The 18,409-nt window shown below is 30.8% G+C and overlaps 1 protein-coding gene across 6 annotated transcripts in view; it reads right to left on the minus strand.

Moving 5' to 3' along the window:
- LOC103493379 (G-type lectin S-receptor-like serine/threonine-protein kinase At4g27290) overlaps positions 1 to 18,409 on the minus strand; it is an 89,616-nt gene that overhangs the window by 60,902 nt on the left and 10,305 nt on the right. For 3 of the 6 annotated variants that reach the window (XR_007821966.1, XM_051086744.1, XM_051086750.1), the window contains one exon: positions 16,142 to 16,290. The exons of 1 other annotated variant lie outside the window; for it this stretch is intronic. Coding sequence is in view for 4 of the 5 variants with exons in the window: in XM_051086744.1 (XP_050942701.1) it covers positions 16,187 to 16,290 (104 nt within the window). In the remaining variant the exon portion in view is untranslated. Of the gene's footprint in view, positions 1 to 13,964; positions 14,074 to 16,141; positions 16,291 to 17,008; positions 17,074 to 18,409 lie in introns of those variants that run through there. 2 more of the 6 variants (XM_051086745.1, XM_051086746.1) reach the window with 2 other exon arrangements.

Consider the following 18,409-nt stretch of genomic DNA (forward strand, 5'->3'; position numbering starts at 1 on the left):
ACAATAACCATGATGAGTTAAGTAAGATATGATAGCGCATTTTCAATGTTATCAATTTCAGGTATAATAGGTGTATTGTGTGGGTTGGACTTATTTTTGCCATTTTTGCAAAGTAAATAGCCTTGTGCTATATATGAATCTAATTTCTTAAACTTGTTATGCAAAACGTGCAAAAAGCTTTGTAGCTTTTAAAAAGTTGTTTTTATTTGTTGAATTTAGTTAATATTTCAACCATTGTATACGAGAAATATGCTAATCATTCTAAGACATGGAAAGGAAATAGAGTTAATTTTTAAAAACCAAAACAAAAACTAAATGGTTGCTAAATAGGGTCTTAATCTTTTATTTTTAAAATTTAAGACTATAAACACTCAGTTTACCTATAAAATTCTCGATTGTTATCTACTTTCTACCAAAGTTTTAAAAATGAAGTCAAATGTAAAATACTAAAGAAAAATAGTTATTCAAAAATAGTTTTGTTTTTAAAATTTGTTTTTAAAAAATATAACAAAGCGATAAAATATATACACTCTACAGAATAATTTCAACAACGGAAAAAGCCCACAAGTCCACAATGGGAAATACTAAAAATGCCCCAAGATTAGTTGGCACCCAACGTGCGTAATAAATTTGGTAATCTATTGTTCAGATTTGGTTATTCTTTACTACAAGATATGTAAACCCAAAACCCTAAAGGACTTGGATTTTTCAAAAAATTTGAAAGGATGATTTTAATGAAGTAAAGATGAGAAAGTAGGCTTGAGAAGTGCCATTGAAAGTGTGACATGGTAAGTAGAAAGAAGGAGAATTAAGAAGAATTGGTTTTAAGGTTAAAAGGGAGTTACGTTGAACAAAAAAGAAAAATTTGGCTAAGACAATGGTACTGTAGATATTTTGGGCTTGGTGGGAAGCCAAAAAGGAGGAAATAACCTCTAAAGAGATTATCTTGGTATTTTGGACATAGGCTTGGTACAAGTTGGTGTTGTGGTGTGTGACAGAGAAGGCTAAAATAACTCAAAAGTGTGCTTGGCGTTTTGGTTGTGGATTAGGCAAGAAGAAGGTCATTAGAGGTTATTTAGGGTGTTTTGGCTTGGCGAGAAGGCTTCTTTAGAGGTTTGTTAGGCACGACTATGCGAGATGAGGTTAGCGGGCATGTCTATTGAGGTTAGCAAGGTATTTTGCTTGATGTTTAGCACTTTGGCATTTTATTTAGGAGAGATGATGAAGAGGTGGATTCGGTGAAGTGCTTTACATGTGTCATGTGCATGCTTAGGTTCAATTTCGGCAAGTAGGAGCTGCCAAGAACTTGACATGCAAGGTTCAGTATAAATAGGTCACTTCAAATGGACATTTCTCTCAAACTATTCGTGCATTTTAGCTGAAATTAGTCTCAAAAGTTTCAAATTTGAGTCTATTTTCTAATCTGGGGATCTGGTTTATTTTGACAAAAGGAAGATTGAGTTTGAGTTGAAATAAGAGAGAAAGATCATTCTCGATAGAAATCTGAACAGTCTTCACTTCAAGGAGGCTACAGAACTCATCACAAAGATTTTTTGGCTGAAACTTTGAGCTAAGAAATTTAAAACATTTTCCAACTACATTATAGAAGGAAGTCTTTCTATTTGAGTTATTTATTTTAAGATATTAATCTCTAAAGTGAAGTTAAGGTTCTGATCGAAAAATGGTGTTTTGGGAAAAGTTGATGGTTGGTTGAGTGTGAGGGGTCGCTAGGCAAGATGGGTGTGCATTTTGGGGCTAAAGAGGTTAGCGTGTGCGTTAGACTTGAATTGGATGCACAGTCAGCGTGCAAGACTGAATGCGGCTAAGCAAACGCATGGACAAGCCTATGCAAGCGAGAAGGGCCACGAGAGATGCAAGGCGCGCTCGGCATGCCCCCTTGCAAGGTTAGCATGCGGCTGGCCTGCCAAGGTTGTGGGCGTGTGTGCCAGCCTTGCCGCCTATCCCATGCACACCAGCTATGTTAAATGGGTCTTTTCAAGTTGTTTTTGGTATTTTGGAAAATTTTATGCAAAGTTTCGATATTAAATGGTATTTTTTTTCATTATTTTAGGTTAAGAAGAGATCGAAAAAGTTTACAGGCAGAGGGTTTGAACTACCATCAGTGAGTGACAAAATGAGTTTAAAGTTGATTTCTAAATACGATTTATTATCTAATATTTTAATAATATTTTGATGTATGAATATTTGAGTATACTAAGTTATAGAGTATTTCCAAAGCATGAGTTTAGAAATATTTGACAAGCATGTATTTCTTATGAGATATTTCCAAAGCATGAATTTACTTATGAGATTTGCAAAGCAAGTATGTTTATGATAAATATTTAAGCTAAAGAATGATTTTAGAATGTTTTAGACTCAATATATATAGCTACCCTTCGGGGATATTGCCTGTGCACAAAGGTTCCTTTGGCAATGGTATTCAGTAGATAGCTCGTATCCTATCATTGGGACAGATTAATGAGATGAGGGTTCTACAAATGGTTAGTTCCATCTTCAAAGATGAGGGTTTGTACATACGTTTAGTCTCCATCTCATTCTAGCTATAACGAGCGAGGCACTATTGATGCCTAGGTTCTATCTCGTAAATATCATATCACAGGATGAGAACCCACCAAAGTGTTTACTGTTCCATTCTTGTGATTCATGTTGTATAGTAATTGAAAGGAAGTTTTAAAGGTTTTATGTTATGTTATGTTTCATAATGTATTTATGCAAAGATAAAGTTTAGTTATTTATGTCAAAATATGTTTTACAAAATCGTCACTCATTGGGCAATTTAGCTCACTTTTCCAAATGTTTTTCTCACTTTCCTGGCATAGATCGTGATCCGAGAGCCTGACAGTTGTCTCCAAGTATGTCGTGCAAAGTTGTAGATATTTTTGCTGCTATTGGTTAGTACTTAGGTTTCCCTTGGTGTTGTACATAATTAGGGTTAGTTTTAGTTGTTTAAGTTTCTATTTGGTCTAAAAGAAAAGTCTGTAATAAATGACATCTAGCCTTGACTTCTTTTGAGCCGTGTAATAAAGTTTGTTAATATAAGTTTATCGTCTTATTCCGCTATGTAAGTTTTAATTTAACCAAGTTTTCTTTGCATTCTAAAAGGGATTCGTATTGTAGGAGAACTAATGTCGGTTGACTTCATGCCACATCTCGGACAAAGCAAGGAGGTGCTTGGAATTACAAGATTCTTTGATCGTTTAGATTTGGCTACCCAAATTTAAACGATTTTTTTACAAATTTTTTTTTATTTTTTACAAGATTCTTTGATACATGATCGTTTAGATTTGGTTATTCTTCGGTACACGATCGTTTATATTTAATCGTTTAAATTTGGGTAGCCAAATCTAAACGATTTTTTTAAAAATCTTTTGGTACACGATCGTTTAGATTCGATCGTTTAAATTTGGGTAGCCAAATCTCAACGATTTTTTTTAAGATTTTTTATACACGATCGTTTAGATTTAATACACGATCGTTTATATTTGGTGCATGATGATCATTTAAATTTGGCTACTCAAATCTAAACGGTTTTTTTTTTTTAAGATTCTTTGGTACACGATCGTTTAGGTTTAGCTATTTTTGGTACATTGTTTAGATTTGGCTATCCAATATCCCAATGATATATTTTTTTTCATAATCTTTTATATTTGATACATGATCTTAAACAACCAAATAACAGTTAGAAAAAAAATAATAAAAAAAAGATCTTTTATATTTGGTATATGATCTTGAACTAAATAACAATTTGAAAAAAATAAAAGAAAAATGGCAGAAGAAGAGAAAAGGATGATGGAAAGAAAAAAAATCGCAGAGAGGAATAGAAGAAAGACGATAAAAAGAAAGGACAAATCTAGAATATTAAAAAAAAATATCCGTTTCACAGGATTTTTCATTTTGTTACACGGACCGTAAATATTTTACCGATTTGTTATATTTATGAAAATTAACCTAAAAAAAGATTAACTAACAAACAAACTATTCATTGTAGGTCGAGAAAAATGCAATACATTAATTGAGAATCAGAAAAAACGAGCTTTGTTTTATCAAAATACACAAAAAAGGAAATAATTACCGCACAAATACTTAAAGAATTGAAGTTTAATATTTAGTTTTCAAAATTATTTTATTTTCTCATAATTTTTCACTTATAGAATTTTAAATTTTCATTATAAACTTGTAACTTTTTAGCTAATTGAAAATTTTTATAAATATAACAAACTACTAAAATATTTAAATATTTAATGGTCCGTATAACAAGCTAATAAAGTTAGTTATTTTTTAAATATTTCATGTTTGTCTTTCCGTCTTTCTTCTCCTCTTCGCTACGATTTTTTTATCGTCTTTCTTCATTTCCTCCTTTTTTTTTCTAATACGATTTTTTCCATTTTTTTTGCCTTTTTTCTTTCTTTTTTACGTCATTTATATTTAAGTAACCAATTCTGATTTCTTCTATCGTCTTTCTTCTTTTTCTTTTTTTTTTCACTGCGATTTTTTCCATCGTCTTTTTTTTTTCCATTGTCTTTCTTCTTTTCCTCCTTTTTTTTACGTTGTTTAGATTATGGTAACAAAATCTAAAAGATCGTGTATAAAGAATCTTGAAAAAAAATCGTTTAGATTGAAGTAGCCAAATCTAAATAATATTGAAAAATGCCGTCAACAAATCTAAACGTTTGTGTAACCAAATCTAAATGACCAAATATAAGCGATCGCGTAACCAAATCTAAACAATCGTTTAACTAAATTAAACAATCATTAACCAAATTAAACAATAGAATTGAAAAATAAATCGTCCAAATCTAAACGATTGTGTATCAAACAATAGCAAAATCTAAACGATTGTGTATCAAATATATTACGTGTGTTGTTGACGGTATGGTTGACAGAACATTTTTGGTATTTTCCATTGTAGGTCTGTGGGCTTTTTCGTTTTTAGAATTGTTTTATATAGTATAAATATTTTGCGCTTTGTTATATTTTTTAAAATACCACTTTTTAAAAACTATTTGTTTTAGTTTTTTCTATTTTGGTTTTGAGTTTTTTTAAAAACACTCTTAATTGGTAGGATGAGAAAAGATAAAATTAATGGACGAAAATAGTGTTTGTAGGCGTAATTGTTAAAAATTAAAAATCAAGTAGGCCAAAACTTTTTAATTAGAGAGGGTGGATGATTGAAGGGAGGGGAATGATCAAGAAGTTAGAGGTAAAAAGTGAGGGAATGAAATTGGGAGATAAAAAGAGTACCTAACTGTGGTTTCTTGTTAACCCTTTTTTAATATTTGAGGAAATAAGAACCAGAGGTTGTTTCAAAAATAAGAACTAGAGGTTATTTCAAAAGTAGAACAAAACGCGAAAATATTTATACCATATAAAACAAATTTTGAAAATGAAAAAAGTTTAGAAGCCCACAATGTGAAATAACAAAAATATCCTAAGATTAATCGACTATACATGCGTGTGAAAAGCTTGGTACATGGTCATTCAACATCTAGACGATCTTGGTATACAATCTTATCCAACATCTAGACGATCTTGGTATACAATCTTATCCAAGATCGTTTTAATATTGTTAAACAATCGTATAATATAATCTAGACGATCATTGGATCCATATACACGATCTTTTACCTTCTACATGATTGTTTAAGATATATTACAAGGATAAATGATCGTGCAGTGAAAAATATATTTTAAACGATCGTGTTGACCATGTTAAACGATCGTATCGACCATGGTAAGTGATTCTGTTAGTTATAGTAAGTGATCAAGTTGGTTATGGTAAGTGATCACGTAGTCATAAATGATCGTGAAAAACTTCAAATCTGACGATCATGTTAACCATGAAAATGATCGTGTTCATAATTTAAAACAATATTTAAACGATCTTGATATTCTAGAATATGAGGAAGATGAAGAAGAATATTTGAAACAATCGTGAAATAGCTTTAAAACATTTTGCCGAAAATGATGAATATTGAAATAGGAGATTTAAACAAAAGAATAAATCGTTCAAAAGAGAACAAAGAAAATCTAGTAGAGAAGATGAAAAAATTGTAAAGAAGAAGAAGAAAAAGAAGGGATAAACCATCCCGCAATGTTAAAGAGAAAATCTGAAATTTATGAAAATATAATCATGGACTTTTATTGTTTGTCACATTGACTTTTATTGTTTGTCACATGGACCGTAAATATTTTTTGATTTTGTTATATTTATGTAAATTATCCTTACTATTATAATTATTAATTTTAGAATTATAATTATAGGGATGAATAAGTATAATTATAGGGATGAATAATTGAGCTTTTAACATTTAAATGCTAATTAGATTAAATTAAGTTTATTATTTTTACCTTTATTATATCAACTACAAATGTTTCAACAATAAAATTATCATGAACTTTTCAATGACAATAAATTAATAAAAACAATTATATTTTTCATGTTGTCTTCTTTTTTTTCATATAACAATTATTGGAATAGGAATCGAACCTTCTAGTTCGAGGATAGAAGATCATGTCAATTATTATTGAATTAAGTTTACTTTGATTATCTTTTTATCTATACATTAATATGGTTAAAATATGAGTTTATTAATGTAAGTAGTTTCAAATATAGTAGTTATATATGTTCAAAGTTTTAGCATATATACAACAACATTTGGATTCAACTTTCAAAGTCCATCAATAATAGACTGTATCGTTAACAAAAGTTTAATAACGACTAAATTTATTACTTTGATCACAAATAGATTTTATTATATTCGTAATATTTAAGAAAGGTTTCCATGTATTTAATTATTAATCCTAAAATTGTACTCGATTAAAATTTGGTAAACCAAAATAGAGTTGTTTAAAATTGTTTGGAAGCAAATAAAAAATGAGACCAAATCTTAAGAACTAACCTACATTTCCACCATAGTCTTTTTTTATTTTGTAATGTCCATAAGGAGTTCCTATTTACACAAAATAAAGATAACAAATGGATGTCACACTTTGTTTTGTTGTGTGTTTGTCTTATTAGAAACAAAGGTGATGGGCTCCACAATAAACATTTTCTTTTTCTTCTTGTTTTACATGTTGTGGCCACTATCCTCCTAATTAAAACAACATCCAAACTATAAATTGACAATCCAATATAGTTCCATTTTTTTAAAAAAAAAAAATATTGGTCAAAATTATTATTCCAACTCAAACTCACATGGATACTTAAATGAGTCTCTCTCAACCCCAAAAATTCTAGTGTAAACACAATTATAAAATTAAAAAAAAAAAAAAAGGGAAGCATACCAAACTTAAGATGCTGAGAATGGTTTTGTAATTAAAATATCACTTCATTTCATTCAAATCATAATAATAACAAATTATATATGTTTGTTTTTAAAAACTACCCAATAAAATTCAATTCTATGATAGTTCAAGTCACCGTGTGTTTAGAATATAATTAATAACTTTGACAATTTTGGATGCATTTAATGTGGAATTATTCTACTTGCTAGTTTTGTTAATAATTTCAATGGGCCTATTCTCAACTTGTTTCTATTTAATTGGTAAATTGAAAGTTTGAACTAGAGAACTAAGTCCTGAATATTTAAATCTTAATTTTTTTTTTTTTTTAATGTTTGATAGTAATTTTTTATTCACCCAAAGTTCAATTTAATAGATAGGTGAAAGAAAAAATTTAATATCATATTAGCAGACATGATTTTTTCAAAATTTCAAAATTTTGTTAGTTTCTCTAATTTTTGCATGAAAATTTGTTTTTTCTTTTAATCATTATTTTCATTAAATTTTCTTTAAAAATGATTCTACTACCAAAGAAGATATGGGAAAAGAAAGGTATTAGGACTTCATTTTTGTGTTGTCCAAATCCAACTTTTTCCCCTTTGTCTTTTTGTCTTTTGAGTCAATAAGGAAAAGGACTTTCTAATATAGCCCCCAAGCTAAGTAACATGTCCCTAACCTATTGAAACTTGATCTTATAAATTGGATAATTGGCAAAATTAATATTGATATAAAAACAAATAATAAAATATTTATAAACCAATCCATAAATCATATAAAAATTGCAACCAACAACTAGATAACGTATTATTTCTTTCATTGAAATCAACAATTTACTTTCTATCTCCATATTTACTTTTGTTTAATCGGTGAATTATGGGGAAATGTTAATAATAATAATAATTGTTTTTTTGTAGAAAAAAGATATAGATTCATAATGAGGATTGGAGGGTGCAGCAATCTCAATGTTTCTTTATTTTCAGTGTAAAACAAATCTCAAAGCCCCAAAAGAAATAATTAGATGGGTAAAACTTAAACTTCCTCTACCTTTATTACCCTCCTAATCCACTTATGATAATGCATTAAAGAAATCAATTAGAATAATCATAACTAAACAAAATCTTGATTTCCTCACACAAATGATTATTTAACTTATATATATATATATATATATATATATATATATATATATATATATATATATGTAACTATAGTTATACCACCATTTTCCAACTTTGCTGCCTAGTGAATTTAAAGTCATGTTTATGTTAGTTTAGTAGAAGCGAATCAACAATGATTTATAAAGTAGGTTTCGTGTTATTACATTTGATTTTGTTATCTGTATTCTACATTTGTACTGACACATGAGATTCGCATTCAAATTTGTAAACAAAAGCGACAATCTAATTGATGAACAGAAGGTGATCAATCCGACTGCGTCAAAAAATTATGTCATACCATTGTTGTTACCATTATAGTTTGGGTTATGGTTACTATCATTACTACTCTTTTAAGGGCTGTTTGAATCGAGATAATTGGGATGAGAATAAAACTGCTGGAAATAAATTATGCTTAGGAATAAGATGTCTGTGAATTAATTATAACTACCAATATATGTTATAAACTTTTCCTTAAATTAAGTGATTCATGTGTTTCGTGTTTCGTGTTGCATTGGAAATGATATAAGATTTCATTCAACTAAATGTTATTTTTTTTAAATTATGTGATCACACTTTCAAAACTTTTGTGCCATTATAAAACATATAACTAATAAATGTTTTTTTTTTTTTTTGCTAAGTTGATTTTAAATAATTAATTTGCAATTTTATTTTTGTTATGTAACTATTAAAAGCAACCTTAAACAATTTACCTTACAAACAAAAGTACACTGCAACGATCATTCAAAATTAAGATACATAGCAAGCACTAACATGCTAGCTCAAAATAAAGAGTACACATCATTTGATAAGGGCACCAAATACATATGTATAATTGTCCATGTGTAATATGTCACAAAGTTTCCTACAATAATATCCTCATAGTTTAAGGATAAACATCTTCTTGCAAAACCTCCATTGTGAATTCATATCTTTCATCGTGTGGAAGATTAAAGAAATAGTTAATATGAGATTGCTCTTTAGTGATAATCTAGCCCGCTCTCACTTTTTGTCGAACACTTAATCTGTTTACCTTTTCTAATTTCACTGACTAATAGCATAGATGCTAGTCCATCTATATAAAGCACAAATAATAGTCTATCTGAATCTATCACAGATAAATTGTGATATTTTGTTATATTTGTGATGATAGAGAATCAGGAGAATTAGTATATTTAGTTTAATATTTGTGTAAGTTGTTAATTTAGATTAATTAGTATGTAATTAGAATTAATTAGTTAAGTATGTTAATTACTTGTAAGTTTATAAATAGACATCCTAGGGTTGTAATTAGGAACTTTTGATCAAAATTTCCAATATAGAACTTTGTTCTTTTGAGAGTTTTGCCTTATGGAGTGATTTCCCTTCTTTGGTCATGCACTTGGCCTAAACAACATTTCCGCTACATTAATTTGTAAATATTTTCATACATTTTGTCATTTAAAATAATTTTTCTAAATTTAATTATCACCATGTTACTTGTTCTCCTCCAATACATTAAGTAACTATTTAGTTTGGTTTATATATACAAAATGGTAAATCAAACAAATTTAGTTTTGGTTTCTATATACAAATGGATAAATCAAACACATTCATTTAACTTTTAGACATTAATTATGTTGCATATCAGAACAAAAACATTAATGATCCAGACATTTATAACCCACATATTTGAATACCAGACATCTAATATTGATACCCATGAAACAATATTTACGGTCCAAATGGACATGTTCTTTAGATCATGGATTAATCAAAAGAAAAAACACTTTACTTAATATCCAATTTCATACATAATAAATCATAAGCTAGATATCAAAATCATTTATCTACTTTTCCCAAGTTAAGTAAATTTTCCACCCTTTTAAAAGCCTAATGTGTTAGTCTAATTTCTTTTAGTACAAATAAAAGAGAGAGATGTGAACCACAAACTTCTTCTCCTATTGTATCTTTCAAAATCTAATTATCTGTTAACTTAATCAGATCTTGTGTAGGATTATTGGGCTCAAGCCTGTGCTAAAACAAAAGTTGGCTTCTCAACCTCACTGTGAGATTAAAGCTAAGGAGGTGGGATCGGCCTTAAGGTTGAGGCAAAAGCGAAGTTGGGCTTCTCAGCCTCTATGAGATCGAGGCTAAAAAGATGGGATCGGCTTTGAGGCTAAAGCGAAAGGGATGTTGAACCCAAAGGCCCAATTCCTCCTTCTTTGTTTGTGCAGACCTTATATTAATTTCGATCTCTCTTTCTTTTTTTTTTTTCTCTTTATTTATTGGATTTATCCTTTTTGTCCCAATCACTCATTCCCTAAGGGGTCAAATAACTCTTAGGGAATATGATTAAACATAAGGAAGAATCCTGTGCGTTAGATTGGTCTGGTTCGAAAGTGAAAGGAAATGTCAAAGAGATAGATGTGACTTTAGCTCTCATTAGGGGTCCTTCAGATAGAAGCAAATATAAGAAACTAGAGATACCTGTTTTTGTCAACGTAAATCTGGAATCATGGGTTTATAGGGATGAACATTATTTTGATATCAAGGAGCTGGATGACGCAGAGAAGATAAAGGTGGCGGTCATTAGTTTTGGTTGATTGGTTTTGTTGGAGTAACAATCGGAAGAAGATTACTTTGTAGGAAAATCTCAAGGGGAGAATGTTCGAACACTTCAAAGCTCTCGGAGAAGGTAGTTTAGATGCCCACCTCATACATATCAAGCAAGGCAGATCTTATATTGATTATGTGAAGAAGTTTCTAAACTACTTCGCACCCTTGCCAGAGATGGCGAAGAGCGTACTGATTGATGTCTTCATCACTAAGTTAGAACCTACACTGCAAGTCGAGGTGAAGAGCTGTCATTCGATCACTTTGGAGGATTGATGCGAGAAGCACAATTAGTGAACAATAGGGTTTTAGCTATCAAGTTGGCCTTCATTGAATGAGGCGGTCGTGGGTTGGGTACAACTGAGGCTTAAACCCAGAATATGAAATACCCATTACGGAAAAAAGAGGCAAAATGCAACGAATGTACAATGAAGCAAATTACGATTCCAATCAAGGGAAATTATGCGATAGGTGAGCTGTCGGTTAAATGCTTATCAGATAATGAATTTCGAGCAAGGTTGGATAAGGGGTTATGCTTCCAATGCAATGATAAGTATTCTTCTGAGCACATATGCAAGGTCAACAAGAATCGTGAATTGATGTCGTTTATTGCAAATGAAAAGGAAGATTGGGAGGAGGGAGAGGTGAAGTTGGAAGCCAAGCCTCAAGTGGTGGAACTCGAAACCCTAGAGCTAAAGGAAGAAACAAAAATAGCCCTTCAAACCATTTTGGGTTTTACTTCGAAGGGAACGATGAAATTGAAAGGGACAGTGCAGGACAGGGAAGTAATAATTCTCATCGACATCGGTGCAACACATAATTTTATCCATCAAAGGGTAGTCAATGAGTTAGACTTACCAATCGAAAGGGAGGCTAAATTCAGAGTGACGATTGGTGATGGAAACACGTCGGAAGGAAAGGGGATTTATAAACGACTTGAGGTTAAATTTCCTGAATTAACAATTGTGGCTGATTTTCTGGCTATCAAATTGGGCATGATTCATATAGTTTTGGGTATTTAGTGGCTGAATATGACTGGTTTTATGGGTGTTTATTGGTCGTCGATGACAATGACCTTCATGGTAAAAAAAGATCAAGTAATTCTAAAAGGGGACTTGTCCCTCACAAAGGCAGAATGCTCTTTGAAGACACTATCCAAGACTTGGGAAGAAGAAGTTCAGGGTTTCTTGCTGGAATTCCATAATGTAAAAATTGGTGAATATAATTGGGATGAAAGTGATAGAGAAGAGAAAGGGGAGGAGTTAAACTTGCCCATGATTCGCAATTTGTTAAAAAGGTTTAAGGAAGTGTTTGATATGCTGAAGGAGTTACCTCTTTGAAAAGCAGTAGATCATCAAATATTAGGCCCATCAATGTTATTCCTTACAAGTACGAGTACATCTAGAAGGAAGAAATAGAAAGATTAGTTTAAAAAATGCTTCAAGCAAGAATCATCAAGCCTAGTCGAAGCCCATATTCTAACCTAGTGTTACTAGTAAAGAAAAGAGATGGAGGGTGGCGATTATGTATAGATTGCTGCAAATTGAATTAGGTGACTATTGCAAACAAATTCCGCATTCCCATCAAAGAACTCCTTAATGAACTACATGGTGTGACAATTTTTTTCTAAACTAGATTTGCGCTTAGAGTACCACCAAATTCAAATGAGGGAGGCAGACATTGAGAAGATTGCTTTTCGCACCCACAAAGGACATTACGAGTTCTTGGTTATGCCTTTTGGATTAACCAATGCACTAGTAACCTTTCAATCACTCATGAATCAAGTCTTCAGACCCTTTCTAAAGTGATTTGTGTTAGTTTTCTTCAATGACATTCTAGTCTATGAAAATAACAACACTAGAGCATGAGAAACACTTGGGAGTGGTATTTAATATTTTAAGAGACAAGAAGTTGTTCGCCAATGAGAAGAAATGTGTCATTGGGCATGCTTGAGTTCAATATGTGGGTTTAGTGAAAGGGTAGAAGCTGATGGCGAAAAGATGAAGGCAGTGGTAAATTAGCCGCAACCTAAAGATGTTTTTGAACTGAGGGGCTTCCTCGACCTCACAGGATATTATCGAAGATTTGTCAAAGGTATGAGAATATTGTCACACCACTGACCAAGTTGTTACAGAAGAATGAGTTCAAGTGGGACGAATGGGTCACAGAAGCATTTGAATCATTAAAACGGACAATGATCACTAGTACAAATTTGGGTTTTAACGATACTAGTAATCAAAATATTGTGTCATTAAAAATAAAAAAAAATGGGGGATGGAAGTAAGATGTGTCATTAAAAATAACAAATGCAGAATTTTTAATTACACAGTTTTTGCGTCGCTATTTAATTTTTCTTGACATACATTTTGCGTCGTAAGAATAAACTCTAGCAATTTCTTTTGATCCAATGGAAGGGTAATCTTCTAAGAGGTAAAAGAGCAATGGGTATTCAATTTGTTTGAGAGTTTCTTCCCTTTATTTCTACTTTTTGTTTGGGAATTAAATTTGCATATAAAAAACAACTTGTTTTAATTTTTGTTACAAATTATCTTAATATTCCCTACATATTCTTTTATTTTTTATTTTTTCTACAAACCACTCTCCTTTCAAAATTCATCAATTCAACTCTAATTTTTACTAAAATTCTCTCTAAGTTTCATTTTGGCAAAAGTCTTCCATCTCCATTTTGCCATTTTTCTCCCAAAAACTTTAGCAATTTTTTTTATCCAACGGGGAGGTAATCTTCGAAGAGGTTGTAGATACAACATTTTGTCCTTTATTTACTATTATATACTTTTTTATTTTATTTATTTACTTTATTTTACTTTATTTTTATTTTATTTTGAAAGTTGGATTTGAATTTGAATTTAAATTTTTCTTTTTTTTTAAAAAAAAAGAATATCAGTCTTCACCGAATTTTTCATCAACTCACCCAATTTTCTCTCCCATGATTTTTCCCCTCTCCCTCTTCACGACTCTCCCACCTTCTCCACTCTCAAAACACGATCCTGCCCTCACTGTCCTATAAAAACAAAGGAGGATTTTTTTAGAGAATATGTTAGATTGAGATCAATTGGAAGGGTTGAAAAAAATTCTTGTTTACAATCTCTTGAAACTAAAGCTTGAAAGGAAAGTGGTTAGTAGAAAAAGGAAAAAATAAAAGAATATGTAGGAAGTATCAAGAGAATCTGTAACAAGAATCAAAACAAGTTGTTTTTTTAGATACAAATTTAATTCACGAACAAAAAGTAGAAAAAAAAAAAAAGGAAGAAACTCTCAAACAAATTGAATATTCATTGCTCTCTTACCTTAGAAGATTACCTTTCCATAGGATAAAAAAAAATTGATGGAGTTTTTTGGAGATGGTTAGTAGAAAAAGGAAACATAAAAGAATATATAGGGAATATCAAGAGAATTTGTAACAAGAATCAAAACAAGTTGTTTTTTAGATGCAAATTCAATTCACAAACAAAAATTAGAAATAAATGAAAGAAACTCTCCAACAAATTGAATATCCATTGCCCTTTTACCTCTTTCGCAACACGAAGCGGTCGACATCCTCGATTATTTAATCTTAATAAATATTAAGAAGGTAATTTTTGTTTGGCATGTACTTCATGTTTATGCTTATGCTTATTCATTTTCCATAATGAATGTTGAAGAATATTGGCTAAGGTTCATTTTCTTCAAATTTGCAAGTAGTTGAAGAATCCATAGACCATGGTACCAATCAAGTTCTCATTTATGCGTCAGTTTGATTAGATTAGGTCACACATACATATTAATATTACAGTAAATTTATCTTTTGGATTATTGTAAAATCTTAAACTATAATGTAAGTTTCTTTATTATCAATATAAATATCTTTCCAAACATATGTGGGTAATGCTGAAATTTAGTATTTAATTTTTTTTTAAGGAAGAAATATATGATAGAAAAATATGTGTTGCGAAAATGATGAATAACGACACCAAACATGTGTCGACATATAAGCCTTTATTAAACAGAAACAATGTCGTTAAAACACATTTCTTGACAACAATTTTGTGTAACGAAACGTTTACAACGGCAATATATTAGTGTCGAGTTATATTGAAAAGTGACACACTTAAAGCGTCGTTATGAGAGTATTAATGACAATATATTGGTGTCGAGTGATAGATAACGGTGAACATTTAAATTGTCAATGTAATAGTATTAATGACAATATATTTGGGTCGAGTGACAGATTACGGTGTCATATTTAAAGTGTCAATGTAAGGGTACTAATGACAATATATTTTTGTCAAGGTATAGATTACGGCGACACATTTAAAGTGTCAATGTAAGGTATTATTGACAATATATATATTAGTGCCAAGGTATAGATAACGATGACACATGATTTGCGTCAATATAAGGGTATTGATGACAATATATTGGTGTCGAGTTATAGATAACGATGACATATTTATTGCATCAAGGTAAAGGTATTAATGACACAATTTTGGTGTCATCTAAGCATATTTAATGACACGTTTTCCAAAGTGTCGTTAAATAGCCTTTCTTGACAGTGGCTTCAATGACGCAAAAATTGTGTCCTTGAAAGTCTTTATGATGCAAAATTTGCGTCGTTAAAGTCCAAATTTGTAGTGATGGATATCCGTCTTGGTTTTAGTGCTTTCAGATTTTTCCTTACCATTTACTATTGAAACAAACATGTTAGAAATTGGGATATGAGCTATTTTTCTTAGGAAGCACGAGCCATAGCCTATTTTAGCAAAAAATTATCCCCTCAAGTGCAGGCAAAGTCTATCTACAAGAGAGAACTAATGACACTGGTGATGGCAGTTAAAAAATGGAGGCATTATCTGTTGGGAAGGAGATCTATGGTACTCTTAGATCAAAAGGCGATGAAGTTTTTTTATTGAATAAAGGGAAGTTCAACCTCAATTTCAAAGGTGATTAACTAAGTTGTTGGGCTATGATTTTGAAATCTTATACCAACCAAGTTTGCAAAACAAAGTCGCGGACACCCTATCCCTTATGACGACCCAACTCTTTATACTAAGCTGAGGTCGTTACTAAAAGGAAACAATGACAAGAGACACTTTTTGAAACGAGGGAAGAATAAATTTTTCATTAAAAACGGAATATTAAAACACTGAAACATAAACGCGGAAGCAAAATTGAGTCCCCATATGGCATGTCATGGATCCTTCTCTGTCGCTCGCCAGCTTTCCTCTACCTTTACCTTCGCCTGAAATGTTAAACATAGAAAGAGTGAGTATAAACATATACTCAGTAAGGGACCTACTACTAGTCCCGCTAGGTGTCTGTTAACTTCCCATTAGAGTCCTGAAAATGGTACCCAATCTCTGGCACGTTCCCGAACACGTGCAACATGCGCTCCCGTAGGAACGAAAATCTGGTCTTCGGTGTCCCGAGGGAGCACCTAGGACATGCTGGTCTGTAGTGAACCCGGGGGTAACACTAAGACAATCGGGATGCGAGGACCCCGTCGAATCACTCGAATCATATCTATATCCATGCTAGACTGGCGTCCCGTCGAACCACACAGTCCTAAATAGGTGGTGATCCCGAAGGACACCCATGCAGGTACGACTCTAATAGACAAAGTTAACAGAACACCCTATCCATAGCATGTAGCATAACATAACATCATAACATGGCATGAGTATTAATCTTAACGTCCTTAATCATGTGATTAATATATCATGCATTAAGAATCATCAACAGTCATCAACAGCATACTACCGGTCATTAACACAACATCAGTCATCATCATCAATCATCAACATAATAATCTCAGTCATCATCATCAACATCAACTATCATCATAATCTCAGTATAATCATTATCATCAAATTATGCATTTTAGCTACCATCAATGCATAATCATAATTACATGCGGTCTCTTGAATTCAGTTCGAAGGTCTAGTAGGAGAATCTCTTACCTGGAGATTTTAGCCAAACAAAAGTACTCCCTAGTTGACAGTAAAATTCTTCAATTAACTTGATCCTAATCATAAAAGGAACACTTAGTATCTTAATTAATGAAATTAGCAATTGGCTAACATCCAAAAATTCCCCCAAATTAATTAACTTTCTAAAAAAAAGGGTTGAAACCAATTCAACCTTGATTGGGAAAAATCCAAGATTTAGATCTTAAAAAGTTTAGCCAATTGAACCTTTAAAGAAACCTCAAATAGATCCAAAATTAAATTAATAAAATATTAATTTACTTTTATTTGCTTACCAAGGTTACTCAAATGGAGGTCGAAAAATCCTCTTAATTCATCACTTTAAATCCTCAAGCTTCCAAAGAGACCAATCTTAACTTCAACTGAGGCGGCGACAGCAGAGGGTTATCTTAGAGAAGAAGATAAAGAACCTTTTTCTTTTTCCTTTAATTCCATCTTAAGCATTCCAATGCTATTTATAGACCCAAATAATAACAATAATAATTATTATTATTATTTCCTTTTCCTTTTCCTTTTAGGATATATATATATAATACCAAAAAAATATACATATATCTTTATTCCCATTATCTTTCCTAAATCAATGCCTTAATCTTAGGCATTTATAACCATTAGTAATAATAATAATACTTCTTTATTATTATTATTTTTCTCTCACCAAAATCTACAATAAATATATATTTATTTAAACCATTATTCTCTCTTATAAATATATATCTTTTTCGTCCAATCAAAATCAACCATCTCTCTCTTCATGGATTATTTTCTTTTCCAAATAAATATAATTATATTCCATAATATAATTAACTACACTTTTCCAAATTATTAATTAAATATATATATCCATATATATATAGTCAATTAATTACAATTCCACCAAAACTAACTTTTCCCTCCAAAATCTCAAATTAACTTAAGTCCTCAATTAATTTAATCAATCAAATCTTTTCCAATAAATCACTTATAACTTCCAACATGAATTATCTTAACTCAACCATAACAACTTCACTCCATAAACAATATTTATCTTCCTACATAATAATTAATTATCTTCCACAATAACTAATTATTATTTATCTTTCTTCAAAACAATTAATTATCTTCCACAATAATTAATTATTGTTTATCTTTCTCCAAAATAATTAATTATCTTCCACAATAATTAATTATTATTTATCTTCTCCAAAGTAATTAATTATCCTTTTACAAATAATTATATTTTCCCAAAATATAATTATTTTACTTTTTCTCCTTTAACAAATATCCTTTCTCCAAAATACAACTATCTTTTCCTTAAATAATTATATTTCAATAAATATAATTATCTTTTCCTTTAACATAATAATTATATATATATATTTCCACGTATACATA

Source organism: Cucumis melo, chromosome 6 (assembly GCF_025177605.1).
Source record: "Cucumis melo cultivar AY chromosome 6, USDA_Cmelo_AY_1.0, whole genome shotgun sequence".
NCBI classification, from domain to species: domain Eukaryota; kingdom Viridiplantae; phylum Streptophyta; class Magnoliopsida; order Cucurbitales; family Cucurbitaceae; genus Cucumis; species Cucumis melo.